General features: G+C 43.8%; 5 protein-coding genes across 6 annotated transcripts; 2 read left to right on the plus strand and 3 right to left on the minus strand.

Moving 5' to 3' along the window:
* Positions 1-1,066: 1,066 nt before the first annotated feature.
* On the minus strand, positions 1,067-15,176 carry LOC6034551 (nucleoside diphosphate kinase 6). Its single transcript, XM_001844799.2, has 2 exons — positions 14,792-15,176; positions 1,067-1,376 (listed from the first exon to the last, which is right to left on the minus strand). Exons 1-2 carry the CDS (start codon positions 15,162-15,164, stop codon positions 1,264-1,266), a joined length of 486 nt encoding a protein of 161 aa, XP_001844851.2. The 5' UTR covers positions 15,165-15,176; the 3' UTR covers positions 1,067-1,263.
* LOC119767762 (RNA-binding protein 39-like) lies at positions 10,240-10,764 on the plus strand. Its single transcript, XM_038257205.1, has one exon. The coding sequence runs from the start codon at positions 10,314-10,316 to the stop codon at positions 10,746-10,748; it is 435 nt and encodes a 144-aa protein (XP_038113133.1). The 5' UTR covers positions 10,240-10,313; the 3' UTR covers positions 10,749-10,764.
* Positions 10,873-11,303, minus strand: LOC119767763 (polyadenylate-binding protein 5-like). Its single transcript, XM_038257206.1, has 2 exons — positions 11,211-11,303; positions 10,873-11,142 (listed from the first exon to the last, which is right to left on the minus strand). The coding sequence occupies exon 2, from the start codon at positions 11,135-11,137 to the stop codon at positions 10,874-10,876; it is 264 nt and encodes an 87-aa protein (XP_038113134.1). The 5' UTR covers positions 11,138-11,142; positions 11,211-11,303; the 3' UTR covers position 10,873.
* LOC6034552 (polyadenylate-binding protein, cytoplasmic and nuclear) lies at positions 14,036-14,695 on the plus strand. Its single transcript, XM_001844800.2, has 2 exons — positions 14,036-14,136; positions 14,196-14,695. Exon 2 carries the CDS (start codon positions 14,207-14,209, stop codon positions 14,675-14,677), a length of 471 nt encoding a protein of 156 aa, XP_001844852.2. The 5' UTR covers positions 14,036-14,136; positions 14,196-14,206; the 3' UTR covers positions 14,678-14,695.
* Positions 15,177-15,541: 365 nt separating the features above from the next.
* Positions 15,542-20,465, minus strand: LOC6034550 (3'-5' RNA helicase YTHDC2). 2 transcript variants are annotated; one of them, XM_001844798.2, is made up of 5 exons: positions 20,299-20,465; positions 19,961-20,196; positions 16,417-19,898; positions 16,218-16,360; positions 15,542-16,151 (listed from the first exon to the last, which is right to left on the minus strand). In XM_001844798.2, the coding sequence occupies exons 2-5, from the start codon at positions 20,166-20,168 to the stop codon at positions 16,043-16,045; spliced, it is 3,942 nt and encodes a 1,313-aa protein (XP_001844850.2). In that variant the 5' UTR covers positions 20,169-20,196; positions 20,299-20,465; the 3' UTR covers positions 15,542-16,042. The 2 variants fall into 2 exon arrangements, with proteins under 2 accessions (XP_001844850.2, XP_038109138.1); XM_038253210.1 differs by having other exon boundaries at positions 20,287-20,465.
* Between the last annotated feature and the right edge of the window lie 129 nt (positions 20,466-20,594).

Raw genomic sequence — 20,594 nt, forward strand, 5'->3', positions numbered from 1 at the left:
AGTAACCATCTCCCACCATTGAACGGTAGTCCGCCGCCACAAAAGGCGCACGATAAACCATGCTCCATGGGTGACTAGATGGGTGCCACTGCGTCGTTGGTGCCTCGTGCTCAGTGTCACCGCGCCGCCCTCCCTCCGTACCTGGTTCTCCAAACTCTGTGGGGACCACGCTGATGACCGCGAGATATCCGCACCCCACCAGCCAACCCAGATGATGGGAGGCACGCGAGAAGCCGCGGATTGGGCACGGGTCAAACCTCTTGTGGGGAGTCCAGCAGCGAGCATTTATCATCCTAACCAAGCAAGCCGCGGAGTTGATGTGTGGTTCCCATGGTAGCCGGGGCAGTAGCAAAACTTGTCCAATAAGTAGGTATAGTTGGGTATGCCTACTCTAGACGACTAGGAGTGGCTGTTGGGAGGCTGATGGTGGGTTGCTATGATTATTATGAATAGAGACTCGATGTTTCGCACGCGTGCGCGCTCGCGCCGTTTTTTGAACTTTAAACTGCGATCGTGTGATGAGCCGGAACGCTTATTAGGAGGAGAGGAGATGTTGATGGTTGAGATGGTGAAGATGAGATCGCGTATTTGCGGTAGCACCAAGAGCTAAGCCATGTGGTTAACCGCGTGTTTGGTTGATATCTTTGTTCAGGGGTGGGGGGAGTTGCCATGCTTGACTTGAAGGAGCTTAGCGCGTGTTCCATCTCGGCATAATTAGCGCATTTGCTAGTCATTGTGTTTTTTTTTATTGCTTTGCTTCATTTTTTGAGAAGTTCAACAAACGCCTTGTTGAAAAACTGATCTCTCTGCTCATCCGTAAAGGGGGAAATTCGCTATCATGTTACGAATTTGCATATTTTTCCCCGCAAAATTCATCCCACACGAACCAAACTTTAGCCGGGCACGTTCGCCGCTAAAATTTCGTCGAACTGAAAAGCAACAATGAAGGAGGTGTTAAATTTCACTTTGTCATAACCCCACTCTGCTTGCGAGTTACGAGAAAACCCTTAAGTCGAGGGACGGGACGAATGTGATACTTTGCTGAGGTTTTTCGTTACCAGATATCTGCGCGCCATCAGGGCAAAATGTGACAATCTAGGCGTTTATTACTCTGAGACTAAATTAACACTAAGGGCCAGGGTAGCGAAAGCAACTTAAATTCAATAAACAAACTTTTTTAAACAACCAAAAAACAAACATCAAACACATAATTTCGCTACCCTGTATTACAAAATGCAAATGATCCGAAATAATGTTGCGATTCTAAGTTCCTCGACCCGACGTAACCGGTTGGCAATTATCGGTCGCGGCGGCTTCTGGAAATTGCTGATCCGGGAAGAATATCGCTGCCTCGGTGAGGAACGATGCCAGGGAATCTGGAAGGAAGATTTGAGAAAGAAAGAAAAACGTCAACTAAATGACGCACAGCTACTTAAGAAGATAATGACCGTTTATTTGGCGCATTGCAAATTCTGCACACACACTGGCGCAATTTTTGGTTACATTGTGGTAGAAAAGGTAAAAAGTTGCAGAAAATGAACTTTTGTAAGTATATCATTGTGCTATATGAAAACATAAATTTGAGTTTTTTGACATAGGACTATGTCTCTACTTACTATATTGGGGGGCCAGTTCAGAAATTCGATCCAAAGCGTCACTTTTAAGCGTTAAAATAGGGGACATTTTGAACGCTTATATCTTTTTTCCCTGTGAATCAATCCAGGCGGTTGGACCACCAATCGAAAGGGGAAGACTTCAGCTATCGTTTAACTACATAGATAGTTTGACTAAACATAGTTAAAGCACTCAAAACATGCAATCAAAATGAGTAATTTTTCAGTACAAATCGGACAGATGACCAATCAGAGCGAGCGTATGCATTCGAGGCCGTGCCCCTTTTGTGCCGTTCTCCGGCTGTGCCGCTATTTAAGCAGAAAATTTCGCAAAAGCAAGTCACTTTGGAACGAGCACTCGAACTGTGCACGTCGGGCCGGCGCGGAGCAGCAGCAGCAACGGCCAATAGAAGAAGAGGACCAGCAACCAGAAGGAAGAACCACCGGCAGCAGAAGGAGGAAATTCGAGCGAAGCGGACCGCGTTGAAGTCACTATGATGCGGCGGTTCTCATGAAAACTGGCCAATTCGACAGTGGTGGAAAAAACCTGGAGTGGCCGGTGCCCTCGAAGCAGGTTCCCCCGGGGCCTGGGGTGACATTCACAGAACCATACTAGTTGTGGCAATATGGGTATCAAAATTCATGGTTTTTGATACTGAACATAATAATGGCCAATTCGACAGTAGTGTCCACAACCTGGAGTGGCCGGTGATCTCAAAGCAGGTTCCCCCGGGGCCAGGGGGAACTTTTACATAACCATAAGAGTTGTGGCAATATGGGTATCAAAATTCATGGTTTTTGATACTGAACATGATAATGGCCATTTCGACAGTGGTTGCCAATACCTGGAGTGGCCGGTGCCCTCAAAGAAGGTTCGCTCGGGGCCTGGGGGGACATTTACTGAACCATACGAGTTGTGGCAATATGGGTATCAAAATTCATGGTTTTTGATACTGAACATGAAAATTGACATTTCGACAGTAGTGGCCACAACCTGGAGTTGCCGGTGCCCTCATGGAAGGTTCACCTTGGGAGAACATTTATGACAATTTTGCCGACAAATCTATGAAACAAAATAAAATAATCTTATTCCAGATTTCACTAGCAATCCAACAACACATTCAAATTGTTAAGGTCCTATGTCTTTCGGTTATGTCTCTGACATACCATCTTGAACTTTTACTTTTCCAGAGCTGTGTCTCGTATGATTGGTGTTAGCATTCCAAAATTCAACTAATATGATCAAATTTCTAGAAAATAAGAAGATTTCCAAAAAGGAATGGAAATTATGTTTGAAGCTATCAATATTTTTTTATTTATTCCCCAAAGTACTATCAGATTGTTGCAAGATTGGGTCCGCAAGTTTTAATTAAGAAGATAACAACTTCCTTGGTTGCTGTGCACCCTTAAACATTTTGAAAATTTCAATAATGAACTAGTTTCCTTAACAATGATTATCAAAAATTCGAATTATAAAATTTTAAAATTTAAAGTTTTTGCATTTCAACAGGAGGCTAAATCAAATTTTTATTTTGAAATTCCCGGGTCCACCGATTAAAAAAAAAAATTCAAGGTCAAGAAAAGTTGCACATTCTTTTCGTTTAACAAATTATTAAAATTAAAATATTCTAAAACATATGTTCAAAAATTCAAAAATGTTACAAACAGAAATTCAATGCAATAAAATAAAATACAGTAAAAAATTCATACTTCCTGTATACGAAATTCAAAATTCTAAAATACTATAATTTCAAAATTCTGAAATTCTTAGCTTTGAAAATTTGTTTTTTTATGTTTATATTTTTGATTTTATAAGATTCCAAATTAATAAATAATTAAAATTTCATTTATTTTTGCTTTTTTGATTTCTGAACTTTTGAATTTTATTTTTTTAGTTTGATTTTTTAGTTTTTTTTTTTAATATTTGTATTGTGAATTTTGCTATTCCCAAATTTTTAAATTTCTTAACTTTTTGATTCATTATTTTAAATGCTGACATTTGTATGACTCAATCTCTTCCATTTTTTCCTGGCCTAGGTCATCCTATCGCGCCGCCATCGAGATTGTTAGTTTTTGATTTTTTCCTGATCTAGGTACACAATTTCATCACTTTTTAGTCCTACCGGGGTCAAGCAGACCCTAAAAAAGCTAAAAGCAGGGTGACCACTCAAATCCCAGAAATTCAATTAATTGCCATTACTTATCTGAAGGATTATTTCAAACAAAAACTCAAAAAAAGTAAACATCATCCATCAAAAAGAAAAAAATCTAAAAGATTTATAAAAAAATCAAGCTATTGACAATTTTCGTAAAAGAAGAAACTTAGCAACAAATTCTCAAAAAAAAAATACTTCAAAAATGAAAGCAAATACACAATAAGTCTTTGAAAAATAACAGGATGCTTAACAATACTTAAAATATTAATGTTTATTTTTGAGATTGGCAAACGTAAAGTTTCTTATACTTTCACAACGTTGGGATTGTATTAAATATTTAAGTTTTTCGATAACTGAAAATCATACTTACAAAAAAGTTCAAGAAAAATATTTGGAAAAAAATTTAAATGACTTAATGAATGTAGTTACACAAATAAAAATATCTGCCAAAAAAAAAACTTATAGCTAAACTCAAATTTGAATCTTTTTCCTACTAATCAGAAACACAGTGAAAAAGAATCATAACTTTACGCTGGTCATAAATATTGAAATTAGACTCTGCTTTTGTTTTAGTTTTTTAACTTTATTGTTGTTTTATGTTAAATGTTAACTCTTATTTGATAAACTAAAATTGATTCATAAAAAAATATTAAGAAAGTTTGTGTCAAATGCATCCAATATTTATTAGGATTTTTAATGTCTTGAATAACCTTTTAGTTCTCAAATAGATTGACAAATAATCTCAAATTTAAAGTAAGTTACAGAAGAAGAAAAAAAATTATTTAGTGAATTTAATTTGCAAATTGTTCAAAATATTACTAAATTGTTCATTTTTTTTATTTCAATATTGAAAATAATTTTCAAATAAGTATGCTTAGGATTCCCGACTTTTTGACCAAAATTCTCGATTTTTCCCGATTTTTGGTGGATTTTGGCGAATTCCCGACTTTTTCCTATACAGTTTGTCGAGGGAAACAGATTGGTCGATGCAAAATAAATCGGCACTGGCAACGTATGTTTTGCGCTTGCAACACTGCCAGTTTTGCTGGGCGTAAAGGGCGGTTGGTGTCCAGCGCGTTTGGAGCTGTCAAACATTGGCCAATCTGTTTCCCTCGACAATCTGTACTTTTCCTGGCTTTCCCGATTTCCCGACTTGGGTGGCCACCCTGGCTAAAAGTGGATTATTCTCGCGTCCACAATTTATGACCCTTACGCCCAAGTAAGTGTGTGTACCGTGCACATATGTAAGGTCCACTCGGTAAACTCGAAAAACCAAACATAAACACATTTCGTCAACTGCACACAGAATGCTTACACTAGCATTTCTGCGCAACATTCCAAGCCGTTGTGTCGATTGAACCGGATGGCTCACTTGAGACTTTGAAGTTGTGGGTGAAGTTGAGGGTTTTTTTGAGTTTCATTTAGTTCAGTGTACTTTAAGGAAGTTACGGTAAGTTTGCTTAAAATTTAAAATTTGACCGAATTTTTACTGAGAAGTGATACAAAATTGATATTCCCGTTAATTACGTTTGTATAAATCAAAATAATTAAGTTTATTTGACATAGATTTAACGGTTGGCCTAGTTTTTGCCTTCCTCACCTCACTGAGGCAAGGCTATAAAATCACTCAAAAAATCAACTTCTTAAATACGACTCCTAGATATACCTTCACGTATACCTATCGACTCAGAATCAAATTCTGAACAAATGTCTGTGGGGATGTGTGTAGACACGATTTTTTTCCACACGATTATCTCAGAACTGACTGAACCGATTTTGGCCGGATCCGCCTTATTCTGTTCGTTTTGGGGTCCCCTAAGACCCTATTAAATTTTATTCTGTTTAGTGAAGTACTTTTAAAGTTATGTCAAGAAAAAGTTTTTTTGTAGCTACAAAAAAGGGTGATTTTTGCATAACCTCAAAGGTCTTTGCTTTTTTGACCACTCGGGGGATTGGCAGCCACACCCCATTGCATGCGTATCGCCCGGTTGCCACATCGCTTAAGCAGTGTCTGCGTTTCTTCTGGAAAAAAAATCTGTATTAATTATGTTGCTGCATCATTTTGTCTCGACAAAGATTTACACGAGCTTTACTGACTATATAACTCATGAGACTTTTCACCTTTATTTTGAAGAGTTGGTAAAAAAAGAATTGAAAATTGCTGTTCAAGTAAAATCAATAATTATAAAAAAAAACAAATGAAAAAAACTTAATAAAATAAAAAAAAAACTCTTAAATTAATGTGTAAATACCACCTAAAATACAACATGAATGGCGAGGAAGGCACCAACCACCTTAAGGTGAATTAAGTAACGTTTTGCCTTCCTCACTGAGGTAAGGCTATAATCCTGCTCTAAAATTGAACTTTTTATTTAAATCTCGAAAACCCACCTTGATGTATACATATCGACTCAGAATCGAAAACTGAACAAATGTCTGTGTGTATGTGTGTGTGTATGTGTGTATGTATGTGTGTGTATGTGTGTGTGTGTATGTGTGTGTGTATGTGTGTGTGTATGTGTGTGTGTATGTGACCAATAATGTCACGCAGTTTTCTCAGCACTGGCTGAACCGATTTTGACCAAACTAGTCGCATTCGACTTGGTTTAGGGTCCCATACGGTGCTATTGAATTGTTTGAAGTTTCGATAAGTAGTTCAAAAGTTATGTATAAAAATGTGTTTTCGCATATTTTCGGAAGTTGAATAAATGGCAGTAAACTGAACCAAACATCATCATGTTATACATTATTAGTTAGGTAATTGAAAGACCTTTCCAACGAGTCCAAAACATTGATAATCTGGCAACCCTGTCTTGAGTTATACCCACTTAAGTGATATTTATGTACTTTTTTGTAGCCGGATCTCACTTAAATGCATGTAAACAATGTCCGGATCCATCATCCGACCCATCGTTAGTTAGGTAATCAAAAGACCTTTCCAACGAGTCTAAAACATTGAAGATCTGGCAACCCTGTCTCGAGTTATAACCACTTGAGTGATATTGATGTACTTTTTTTGTAGCCGGAACTTACTTAAATGCATGTAAACAATGTCTGGATCCACCATCTGACCCATCGTTGGTTAGGTAATCGAAAGACCTTTCCAACGAGTCCAAAACATTGATAATCTGGCAACCCTGTCTCGAGTTATACCCACTTAAGTGATATTTATGTACTTTTTTGTAGCCGGATCTCACTTAAATGCATGTAAACAATGTCCGGATCCATCATCCGACCCATCGTTGGTTAGGTAATCAAAAGACCTTTCCAACGAATCTAAATCATTGAAGATCTGGCAACCCTGACTCGAGTTATAACCACTTAAGTGATATTTATGTACTTTTTTGTAGCCGGAACTCACTTAAATACATATAAACAATGTCCGGATCCACCATCTGACCCATCGTTGGTTAGGTAATCGAAAGACCCTTCTAACGAGTCTAAAACATTGCAGATCTGGCAACCTTGTCTCGAGTTCTGACCACTTAAGTGATATTTATGTACTTTTTTTGTAGCCGGATCTCACTTAAATGTATGTAAACAATGTCCGGATCCATCATCCGACCCATCGTTGGTAAGGTTATCGAAAGACCTTTCCAACGAATCTAAAACTTTGACGATCTGGCTACCCTGTCTTGAGCTATGCCCACTTAAGTGACATTTATTTACTTTTTTGTAGCCGGATCTCACTTAAATGTATGTAAACAATGTCCGGATCCACCATCCAACCCATCGTTGGTTAAGTAATCGAAAGACCCTTCCAACGAGTCTAAAACATTGAAGATCTGGCAACCCTGTCTCATGCTATGACCACTTAAGATGCGACTTATGAGCCCTTGAGTGACATTTGTGTTTTTTGTATTCCGGAACTTAACGAAATCAGACGAAAATTGTGTCCAAACCCATCATATCACATATCACCCATTGTTGGAAAAGGGTGAGGAAGGCACCAACCACATAGGTGGATTAAGTTAGTTTTTTTAATTTATGGTTGATTTTATTTCAAAACCAATAAAAGTTATAGGTTCTTGAATTATAAATTTAGCTTTGACTGATTATATGAATTATTTCAGACATCTTTCCATCCAAAATGAGTTTCTTCTACGACGACGAGGACATTCTGTTTGGCTGGGAGTTTGATAGTAAGTAATCGTGGTGCTTTTCAACCAAATTCAACATTCCTAATTACTAACCATTCACAGCTTATGAAGGTTGTTACGTGCGCTCGGGCCGATTTTGCGCCCCTTTCCCGAGACCCACACTCTCCCGGTTCCAGCATGTCGAAGTTCGTCCCCTGTACGTCCGGAACCTTCCCGGAAACGTCGATGAGTACGGCCTGGAAGGCATGTTTTCTCCGTTTGGAAACATCGTCAGGACCAGGGTCGTCCAGGATCGGTACGGAAACTCGAAGGAGTATGGATTTGTGTGGTTCTCCAGCGATGATGAGGCCGACGAGGCGTTGTACTGGATGAACGGCCGCTGGATTGAGGACTGTGAGCTGTACGTGGCCCCGGCCGAGTACCGGGAAGATCGTCAGGCGCGCTGGGAAGCGGAATTGGAACAGGACGTCGACGATGACGACATCTTGCACGGGTGGGGTTATGATGGTGAGTTGGAAACGAGGTGTTATGTTATCAAAATAATTAGAAATATTTGTTTTTTAGTTCACGAAAAGATGTATATCCGCATCTTGTCGCCACGTGACTGTGCTCCATTTCCGAGCCCGTTGAGTCCGACTGGTCCTGCACAGCACAATGTGCGACCACTGTACGTAGGCAACTTAAGCTGGAAAATTGACGACTACGACCTGTACAACCTGTTTAGCCCGTTCGGCCACGTGACCAGCACGGAGCTCGCTACGGATAAGCGCGGCGCTTCGAGAAGGTTCGGATTCGTGACGTTCGCAACCGACGAAGAAACGGACTACGCCATGTACTGGATGAACGGACGGTGCATCGAAGACTACTGTTTGGACGTTGAGCTGGCCAATAACTGGTAGATGCTGAAGATAACTCAGCTTAACTTAATGTAAACATTAAAAAAAACTTAATTTTAACTAAATAAACTTTTGATATCATCAACCAATCAGTACAATTTTAAAGTGAATTTTTATTTCGGTGTTATTCGATTTATCTGACAGTTTCCAGGTTTCCACCTTTTTAAAAAAAATATCTGGAATGACGTCACACGTCACAACAAAAGAAAAGCGCGCGCTTCATACGTTTCAAAGCTCAAAGCTTGCTGTGTTCAATTTGCCGGAAACAACCGAAACGTGAAGGTGCGAAAATGAGTTTCTTCTACAATGACGCTCCCGAAGAGGACGACATCCTGTACGGCTGGGAGTTTGACTGTAAGTATCCGATTCGTTCCGCTGGCGGACATTTCTCATGTTCCTTCACCCCCCCACCAGCCTCCGACGGAAGATACTACCGGATTTACTCGAGGCGCCACTGCGCTCCCTTTCCGCGGCCAGCGCCGTCCTGCCCTCAATCGGACCACGTCCGACCCTTGTACGTCAAGTATCTGGAAGATCACATCGACGAGTTCCTGCTGGAATGTATGTTTGCGCCGTTCGGGACCGTGACCGGAACGAAGATCTTTCTTGACCGGCACGGCTACTCGAAAGGCTTTGGGTTTGTTTGGTTCGCCAACGATGGGGAGGCGGCCGACGCACGCTACTGGATGGATGGCCGACCCATCGAGGGCACCGAACTGTACGTGGCCCCGGCGGAATATTGGGAGGATCGACAAGCTCGACTGGCCGAGGAAAGTGGTCAGTACGATGACGATTACTACGACGATGATGACTACTACGATGACGACGACGATTCAATGGATCAAGCCTACTACGATGATCGTAATTATCACGGAAATAACCAACCGGTTCAGCGAGCTCCATCAGTCAACGCCTACTACAACAACGGAGGAAACGGCGCAAATTTCCAACCGCCACCAATGCCAAAACAGCTGGAACCTGAGCCAATGCCAGTCCGCCAACAGCCTGCCAACACGGGTGTTATTGTCACGGAACCACGAGGACCTCCTCCAGCGGCCACCCCTTGCTCCTGTGGAACGCCAGACACCCCAGCTCAAAAGCTGAAATTTGCTCCGGCCGGATGTGCCGCGGCTTAACAGTTTGCATCGATTTCCAGAACCATTTTTGTTTGTTAAATTACATTTATAATAATCTCTGTTACAAATCATATAAGCAAACAGTATAAAAACTTATACAATTCAAGTTATCGAAACTTTCAAAGCAATAAATTTGATTCGATTCTGTCGATCCATCGGAGTTGCACTGTGCTTTCTCAAATTCCTCAAATTAACTTTTTCGCAGCCCTGCTTCAACCGTAAACGTCATCTACGAATGACCCGCTGTCCGACATTTTGTTCAAAGTCGACATTGCGTTTTCTTTTGTGTTTGCTTCCGTTTGATTTCGTTTTGCTGCTCGAAAATTTTTCCACCGCCTACTAGGTAAGTTTGATCAAAAGTTTGAAATTCTTGAGAAATTTAACTGATTTCGAATAATTCAAGATCTGCACCATGTCACGTCCAGTCGGATTGATCTTGGCCACCTTCACGGATGATGGCCTCGTGCGCATGACCGCTCTAACCGCCGGAGTCCGCCGTGGCGCTCCGACTTGCTGCCGGGAGGCTCCTGCTCCGGTTGCCAGTCCCGCTGCTGCAAAGGTCAAGGCCCCGAAGGAATCCACTAAGGGCAAGATCCTGTTCGTGGGAAATCTGAAACGATCCATCAACATTCAGCAGCTGGCGGCGGAATTCGCTCCGTTCGGAACTGTTACGGCACTCCGGCTGGTGATGGACAAGGAGACAGGCCGCTCCAAGGGATTCGGTTACGTCCAGTTCGTGGAGGCGGCGGATGCCGCCAAGGCCATGGCCCAGATGAACGGTCGGCTGGTGGAGGGAAAGAAGCTGAAGGTGACGATGGCGCACCAGCCAAACTTTATGGAATTCTGAGATTTCCATATTTGACATTTCACAATAATTACGACATGTTACGGATTTGTAATCAAAACGCACGAAAATAAAGAAACTGAACTTTATTAAACATTCCAAACTCATTCATTTTTGCTAGAAAATCCTCAAAATGGAAACATCGAATTGCCGAACGTGACCTCCATCGGTCGCCCACGGAACATCCGTCCATTGGCTTCGTCCCGCGCCGTGGCCGCTGACGTCGCATCGAAGAAGGCCACGATTCCGTGGTGCAGGTGCGTGCCCGTGCGGTCCATCGATTGGGCGAGTGCCGTCGAACGGATCGCCCCGTAGCGGATAAACTCGTGGTACAGGTCCATGTCCGTGGTGGCCTGGTCCAGGTTGTTGATGTACAGCACCGTTTCGGCCATTGTGACTGCAAATATTGACCAAATGTGTTTTATTACAGAAAATTTCTGAAATTTTCTTCAATTTCAAACTCACCTCAGTAGGTAGTGGAAAATTGCAGTGGCAAAAACAACGAACCTGTTCCGGAATGAAAAGTCGAATGAAGGCACCACGGGTCGTGCGACGAGCGAGGATTATTTCATCTCAAGTCGAAACATGGTTGGTACGATCAGGGTTGAAATAATATGTTGCTCAAGGTCGGAAAACGGTTTGTCGATCTTCGGAACGGACTTTGTCGCAGGGGTGTGTTTAATATTTCTAGAGTTTCATTTGAAAAGGACCTATCGAGAAATTAATTTAAGTTATTTTTTTAAATTGATTTAAAAATCCATTTTAAATCCTTTGCGGTCATACAAAGGGTCATTGTAATCAGAAAAATAAGCTTTCTCGTTGTGAACAATTATATCACAAATTTAAGCCTAATGTAGGGACCCACTTAGCGAGCATTCGAATTAGAAAACATTCGAAGTAGCGAAACCGAGAGTGAAACTTTGTATTTAAATTTAAATTATTTTTAATCCATTAAATTTCAAAAAAAATCATATCTTTCGATTTTTTATAATTTCTGTTTTATTTTATTTTTATTTCTTTTGTTTTTGAAGTTTATTGAAACTTAAAAAAATATGATTTTATAATTCTAAGTTTTTTTGAGTTTCAAAAAAATGCCTGCAGGATTTGTCGAATTTATTTCTTTAATTTTTGAAATTTTTAGAGGTTACATAAGGTGAGTCTGATTTTCTCCGGTTGATATGGCTCCAAATGTACAATCTCCTTAATCCCTTCCTTGCCCTGATACAAAGTGTAAACTAACAGGATATCGTTACCAAATAAATTACAATTACAATATTATTTCAAAATTGTGTCGCTTTTTGAACATGTTTTTTAAATGGTGCGCTAGTGTGCGTACTCGAAACGTCATAAAGCTCTATTGTTGTTTGAACATTCGTGCTCAAACTCAATCCATTTCAACGAATAATTATCTTCGCGGTTAACTTTACGCAGTTGGCCTGGCCGTTTGGAAAAAGAGATTTTGGAAGAGAGATATCTAAGCCCGAGCTCACGCACAATAGCACACCATTTATTTTGCTGGCTGGTACAAAATTAAACCTCAATCTTTTTCGTGTACGTACACGCAATACATGTGCACGTGCATGTGCACGTAGATAACTCTAGTAATCACCCCGACATTCTCCAGGATGCTTCCGAAAGGGTTAGATTAGATTATATTAAATTTTTGAAATTTTTATAAATAATTGAGTTTTCAATTCATATAGTTTTCATCCTAATAATGCTAGGGACCATCCATAAACCACGTGGACACTTTTTTGGGAATCTCAACCTCTTTTTTGTATGGATCGTGGACAATCGCCATACCCCCTTAAAGTGTCCACGTGGTTTATGGATGGTCCCCTATAAATGCTTTCAAATTTAAAAAGTCTACATTTTTTAATGTTTCCAATTTATCATAACTTTTCAAATCCTTGAAACCAAATTACGTAAGGGAAAGTGGGACAAGACGACCATATGGGGCAAGAGAAACAGTTGCTCGTGTGCCAAAAAAATATTTTTGAAATGTTGAGATCATTTCAGATTTTTGCCTTCCTCACCTTACTGAGGAAAGGCTATAAAATCACTCGGAAAATGAACTTTTTAATTAGACCTCCTAGACCTACCGTCATTTATACATATCGACTCAGAATCATCAGCTGAGCAAATGTATGTGTGTTTGGCTGTATGTAGACATGGGACCGAATCAATGTCACTGGAATATCTCATCACTGACTGAGCCAATTTTGACCGTATTGGCCTCATTCGATTCTTGGGGTCCCATAAGTCACGATTGAAATTTATACGATTTAGTAAAGCACATCAAAAGTTATGCTTTAAAAACTGCTGCATATAAATTTCACAATTTGCAAACAAGGGTGGTTTTTGCATGAAAATCTGTAATATGTAGTGGCGATCCATAAACCATGTGGGCACTTTTGGGGGGTTGGAATCACTCTATAAATGAGAGGAAGGCACCAACCACCCTAAAGGTGGATTAAGTAACGTTTTTAGAATATTTTTAATATGTTGAATACGTTTGCTCGTTATTTTGAAAATTTCTTAAATTTTCAATTTTGAAAAAAAAATCAATATTTTTCAACGTCCTAATTTCTTTTTTGAATTCTACAAAATTTATTGAACTCTTGAAATTTTTTATAAATTTAAATAACGTAGTTTTCAAGTTTACCTTCCATCGGATGGGGAAGTAAAACGTCAAAATTTTGTCAAAAAAAAAACTTCAAAATTTCAAGGGAATGCAATCAGCTGAAATCAATTTTAAAATGCATTCCCCTGCGTAAAAAATCATTTTTAGCATGTTTGGGTTTCTTCAAAAATCTTGCAAATTTTTTAAAATTTTCGAATTTTTTTTTGTTTCTGTTACATTTTTTTTGAATTCTCATGTTTGCAAAATAACTGAATAAGTGTAAAACGCATTTTAAAACGGCTTAAAATATTTTATTTTTCAATCATATGTCAAGACTATGGTTATTAAAATTTTTAAGACACATAGTCTGAAATTTTTAATTAAAAGTGCAACATGGAGTTAAACTTTCTTTCAAACTTCTGTGAAGATCACCATAACAGCAGCAAAAGTTTTACCGACGACGTTATCGTGAAATTAGAAAGGCGAGATGTGAAACATCTCGCCTTTCTAATTTCACGATAACCAAAATCAAACAGAACCAAATTAGGACATTTTCGATTGCTTGTCTAGCAATTCTATGTCGACCAATGAAACCGTGCTTTAAAATCCGTTGAATCCGTTAGACTGACTAGTCGGCATAAAATCTAGAGTGCCTTGCGCTTGCCTGATCATTCAATCATTACGAAAGTTTCTGTCGCGTTCTCCGGAAGCATTTTTGATTTGCCGCCTTGCACCGCCTACTCTGCCAAGTTTGGAAGCCCTTTGGAGGTTTTGGATTGATTACCGTTGAAAATTTTAGATTCTAATTATCATTGTTTCATCAACAGCAACATCCAAGATGGATTTTGATGATAGTGAATGGTTGAACTTTGACGTAAACGAAGAAGGTTGTGACGATGATTGGTTGGAGTGTTACGAAGCCGAAAATTACGAAGACGTGTTTGATTGGTACGAGTTGTGCGACCTGAACGACGAGGAAAGCGATTTAGTATGGGAGCGCCCGCAACAGTTCTTTTCTTGCAAATCAACCAAGAACCCACCTTCCCAGGGTGACACACTATTTGTCCGGAACCTGGCCAAGTCAGTCGACGTGCAACAGCTGAGCACCCTTTTCGCTCCCTTCGGAACCATCGCGCGCGTCAACATCGTCAAGGACGCGCTTGGAACCTCCAAGGGATTCGGGTTCGTACACTTCACCAACGCGTCGGATGCTGGCAAGGCTTTGGCCAAAATGAATGGCCATCTGCTGGCGGGACGGAAGCTGCACGTGGCCCCGGCTCACCCGCCAAAACGGGGAACGAAGAAGTGATGGCGCTGAAGACCAAGTTCTTACTATTTTAAGAGGATTGTAATGCATTGCATTTGAAATTAATTCTGAATAAAATACTTCGTTGAATTCTAAACGTGGTAGGCTTTGACTCACCTGAACCGTGGCTGGCGTTCCGCGTGTCCGACAACCCGTACAAACTTCGGACGCAGTCCGGGTTCGTGTAGACCGCCTTGAACACCTTGGTCGGTCCCATCAGCGCTCGCCACCGGCTGATCACGTTCTCCCCGGACAGAACTAGCACTTCGAGCGGTCCGCTTGTCATCAGACTAATCAACCTCCCGTAGAAGAACTTGCCCTCGTGGTCGCGGTAAAACTGTTTGGCTTGCCGCTCCGTCAGGCTGAGCTTCCTGCGCGACACGATCCGGATGCCGCTGGCTGCGATCAGCTGCTCCGTCGCGCAGTAGGCCACGGGATTCTTCAGCAGGTGCGGCTTGAAGATGGCCAACGTAAACGCACTCGCAGCCATGGTTTCATTCACTTTTTCGCGAGATTTCGTCGGGGAACACTTTACGCAACGATTTTTGTTTTCATTTTTAGTCCAGACTGTATTGAATGGGACTTTCGAGAATTACGTCATTAATTAAAATATTACATTTATGTTAGAAAAATACAGAAACTAAATTTCAATCGAAGCAATCGAATAAAATTCAAATTTGAAGTCATTCAAATTTTGCACCCCGTTCATCGCAGCAACCATGAATGACCCCCTCAAAAAGGCAACCAAAACAGAGAGAGGGAAAACGAAACAAGCGCGAGAGAAATGATTCTCTCGCGAGCACGTGCTCAGCGCCTACTGAGTGCGCGGTTGGAATTTCTTTCAAGTTCAAGTCGAGACAAACTGAATGTTTTTATGCTGCATTTTTATACATTAATAACTTTAAAAGTTTGTTCCGGGTTTATTTTGTCCACCTTTTACAATTTAATTTAAATTAAATAGTACTCATTTCTGTTTTCTGTGTCGCTTGCCTTCAATCCTTTTTGTTAGTTCTGTCCAGAATTTCGTCACTTTCTTTTCATTTCAAAGATGGTTATTAAATCACTTTTAGCTTTAAACATTGTTTATTTCTTTTCCAAATAACCTTTTGTGTTGTGTTTCACTTTTTGCCGCTTGCTCGACAAGATACAATAATTCGAAACTAGAAAGATTAGAGAGTGTGTTGTGTTGGTTGTTTGCTTGCCTAGCTTTGTATGATTCTTGGTTTAATTTTACTATTTGTGTTATGTACGTGTTGTTGTTGATTTTAACTTTGTTCACTCTTACACCTTACTTCGTTTTTGTGTTTCAACTGTTTTGCGTGTGCCCATTCGCACACTTTTTTCTCTCTTTTTGACGGACGATCTCGTCTACTTTTTGAAAAACTCCATCAGCTCGCGGCCAGACTGCGGCGAGAGTTCCTCCCCGTCCAGATATTCCTCCAGTACCCGGCCCCGCAGGTAGCTCTTCTCGAAGGTGCTGCAACGAATAACAAAAACTCAAATTAATCTTCAAAATAGAGTTGACAAAAGCTTAAATTTTTACCTCAACGCCTCAAACGACACCGTACTCCGCGCAAACAGGTTCAGGTGGGCCCGGTTCGCGACCATCGTGAGCCGCCCGGCCCCGTAAAAGCATTTGCTTTGTGATATGTGGAAAAACAGGGTCATGTTGAGATTCGGCGATTTCTGTGGGTGAAAGAAACGATTAGAACCCGAATCAGCTAACAAACTTTCGAGCCCACCCTCAACAGCTTCGTCAGCTTGGGCTGCCAGTTCCATCCGTCCTGCGAGTCGGCCGCCTGCTGAACAGCCTCAACGGACGCCGCGTGCACCACAAAGAATCGCTGCTTAGCCTCGGATTTGCGGTTGTTGTTGTTGTTGCCAGCGTTGCTGTTGTTGCTGTTGTGCTGATGTTTGCCACCTCCTCCATGGTACTGCTGCTGCTGTTTGTGGTGCTGCTGGCGGTTGTTGTTGTTGTTGTTGTGGCCGCCACCGCCGCCTCCGCCGCCACCACCGCGCAGATCGGACCCAAAGGAAAAGTTGAAGCCGTTGCTGGCGGCCGCATTCTGGTGCGTCTGTATCACAGGACGGGGTTTTTGGCCAATGTTGTTGTGGCCGGCAAAGCCCAGGTGGCGGTCCTCCTCCTCGAGCAGCCGGGCCACCGTGTTCAACAGGTACTGGTCGTTTGCGTTCGGTTGATATGACCGCGGGTTGCTGATAAACTTGAGAAACAGCGCGCTCAGCTTGTGCCGGAAGTGGAACACGGACGTGCCAAAGTCACTGTCCACGGCAAAGTTGATCCAATCGTCGACGATGAGTTTGCTCTTGTCGGACATGTCGTGCTCGTCGTTGTCGGAGTTGCACTCGTCCAGCTCCTTCCACGGGATGAGCGATTCTTCCTCGTTCAGGAAGAGCGGCCCGCAGAACATGGCCACTGTCGCCGGCGTCACAACCGTATTGCACTTGATCAGGCAGTGAATGCCGGCCCGCGTCTTCTCCTCGAACACGATCCACTCCGACGGCAGCGACAGGATGCTTTCCTTGTTCTTCTTCAGCGACTTGTCCCGGATGACCGAGCTCGGGTGCGGGCTGATCTTCTTGTCGATGCGCGTCTTGATCGTGGCGTTTTCCTTGTCCACGCGGCAAACGTTCGGGTACAACCCGGCCACCAGGCACGCCTTCACCACGGCCCAGCTGTCCGAGTACTGGTTCAGATCCTGGATGTTCCCCGCGCCGTAACTCTTCACCAACCCGATCGATCGCAAATGGCCCAGAATTTTCGTTCGCAAGCTGCCGATCGTGTCCATCGTGCCCGAGTTCAGGAAGAAACGATTGCAAAACTGCCGTTCCTTCGTCGATGGTCGAACGTCGTTCCACTTTTGGAACGCCCGCAGCAAACACAGACAATCGCTGTACGAGTCTTCGGCCATGTCCCGCTTGGATTTCGACGCCCGGTCCTTGTCCGCGGCGTTCGTCGGCAGCACAAACGGGTCGTTCACGCTGAGCGCACTCACGATGGTCAGCACCGGGTCGAGACACTTGAGGAAGATCCCGTACAGCAGGATCTTGCCGAGTCGCGCGTCCACGGGCAAATCCGCCAGGATCAACCCCAGCTCGGTCAGATTTTCGTCGTCGTCCAGCGCGCCCAGCTTCTGCAGCAGTTTGATGCTCTGCTTGATGCTCATCGTGGACGGTGGCTGGATGGCTTTGCTGAGAAAGTTCAGAATCGACGTGTGGCTCGCGATGATCGACGTCTGCAGGCAGATCTCCGTCAGCGGGACGCGCAGAATCTCCGGCAGCGTAAACTTGTCCATCGCTTCGAACCGTTGGCGGGAAAACAGGCGGAAGCACATGCCCGGCTTGGTACGACCGGCGCGGCCACTTCGCTGCGTGGCGCAGGCCTGCGAAATCCAGGTCGCCGTCAGGGAAGTCGTGGACGTTACGGAATCGTAGTGCTTCTGCTTCACCTTTCCGCTGTCGATGACGAAAACGACGTCGTCGATGGTGATCGAAGTCTCGGCAATGTTTGTGGACAGAATGATCTTGCGGGTGCCGTGCGGAACCGACTTGAACACGGCGTTCTGATCGTTGGTCTGCATGTTGCTGTGCAGCATGTAAATGCGGAAGCTTCCGTTGGCCAGCGAGCGGCTTCCGCTCAGCAGTTCGTACTGTTCCAGGATGTCGTCGTACCCGGGCAGGAAGACGAGGATGCCGCCGGGGCCGAGCTGGGTGCAGATGTAACTGATGACGTCGAAGATGAGCCGGTGGTCGATTTTGTCGTCGTTGGTCGTACTTTGGTACACGTCCAGCAGGATTTTGGCCAGATGTTTGGGAGGCGATTGCATTTGCTGCTGTGCGAGCAGTGCCGACGAGGAGCAGGAAGAGGACGATGCTGCGGCGAGTGCCTGCGATTGCTGGGAGGCCATTTCCAGCAGCTGCGAGCATCCGTTGTACCCGTTGATGCTGACGGACCAGTCCAGCGCGGTAAAGTTGTGTTTGCCCTTGACGGACGGATCGGCGCCCATGTCCAGCAGGCGCTTGACCACGTTCACGTAACCCTTGGCCGCGGCGATCATCAGCGCCGTCATCTTCGTTTCCGTGTGCTGGAAATTGATCGGATTGTTCTCGTCCTCGACCAGATAGAAAAAGTGGTTAAAATCGTCCGGACTGTTTTCGATCCAGCACAGCTCCAGGATGTCGTTCATCAGCAGGATCGTTTCGTCGTCCATGTTTGCGGTGCTGGCCACGTCCGACGGCAACCGGAGCAGCTGCTGCTGCCCGCCCAACGCCCTGGCAAAGTCCGGCGTGCCTTTGTACTGGCGGCGGACGTCGTTGATTTTGGAATTGTACGAATCCACCCGGTACAGGATGTCCTCGAGGAAGAAACTCTCGATCGGGAACAACCGGCCGGGAATCTCAATCAGGGGAGCATTGTTGAAGTAGCGCGAAAACGTGTTCGATTCGATGGTGGCCGACATAAGAATAATCTTGATCTTCGTGTGCTGCAGGACTTTCTCCCGGAGCGAAATCAGCAAAAAGTCCGAATACTGATCGCGCTCGTGCACTTCGTCCACGATGATGTGCGTCAGGTCGTTCAGAATACTGTTGGCATTCTTGCCCATCAGACAGCGCAGCAAAACGCCGTTTGTACAAAAGATCAGATTCGTCAACGGGCTGAGCCGACTCTCCAACCGGATCTGATAACCCACCGTCTGGCCCAGGCTTTCGTTGCGCTCGTAACTAACCCGATCCGCCACCGTAATCGCCGACAGTCGCCTCGGCTGCGTGCAAATGATCTGACACGGTTCCCCCCGCAGCGTGCTCGACTCCAGAATGTACTGCGGAATCTGCGTCGTCTTGCCCGAACCCGTGCTGCCCGAAATGATCGTCACCTGGTTCTGGTTCAGACAGTTCATGATCGTGTCCCGATACGGCGAGATCGGCAACCGGTGCCGTTCCTGCAGCACCGCCATGCTCGCATTCGTCGGCGGTGGCACACATTTCCCGCAATTGTTCGGCGAACCCAAATTCAGCGTGTACGCCGTCAACGACGGAAACAACTTCCGGTTCGCGTACGAATCGGCAATCTCCTTCTGGAAGCCACCCTGCTTGTTCAGCACCTGCTGGATGTACTTTTGCGACGTGTCACTCAACTCCAGGCTCGCATCGTCGTGAATCAGCGACAAAATGTTCGACTTGTAGATCGTCAGGTAGCGTTGGTTGCCTAAAAATAACAAAAAAAAATCCAGCTCGTAAAATTGCCCAAACTTGCGCAATTTCCCTCACCCTTTCCATGCGAGCGCGACTTGAGCGATTTGTTCTTGACGTAGTCGTGGATGTACGCCCGGTGTTCCCGCGTGAACGACACCGGAAAGTCAAACTCGTTCAGCTTCTCGTCCTGCACGAACTTGTCAATCATGTAGTGGATCGCGATCCGGACATCCTCCTCAATGTTTATGTTCGGTTTTCCTCCTCCTCCTTTACTGCCGGCCATGTTGGAGCTGCTGCTGGCTTCTCACAAGCTGATGGAAGAGAGAAACACCCCGAAAGAAAAGAAAAAATCGCGCAATCAATCGAGACTTTCTCCGGGGGAAAAAGGGACAAATTCGCACACCACCACGTACCTCCGCACCGGAATCGTGCTCGGTGGACACCGGGGAACCGATTGTGAGCCCCCAGGGCGCGGGCCAATGGCTTCGAATGGGCGATTTGGGACGATTTTTCCGAGCGCACCAAAAAGAGGAACTTTTTCGACGTTCGCAGTCGCTGACCTGTCAGAGGTTTTTTTTTTGTATCGCTCCTTTTGCTCGGCTCGGTTGCTGCGATGGCGTCAAAGCAGGAGGAACTCACGAGGGGGGTGCTCATTTGGTAGGGTGATCGCATAGCTAGAATTGGGTACTAAAGCCCTATGTAATTTTTT

The sequence above is a fragment of the Culex quinquefasciatus genome, chromosome 2 (genome assembly GCF_015732765.1).
Source record: "Culex quinquefasciatus strain JHB chromosome 2, VPISU_Cqui_1.0_pri_paternal, whole genome shotgun sequence".
NCBI classification, from domain to species: domain Eukaryota; kingdom Metazoa; phylum Arthropoda; class Insecta; order Diptera; family Culicidae; genus Culex; species Culex quinquefasciatus.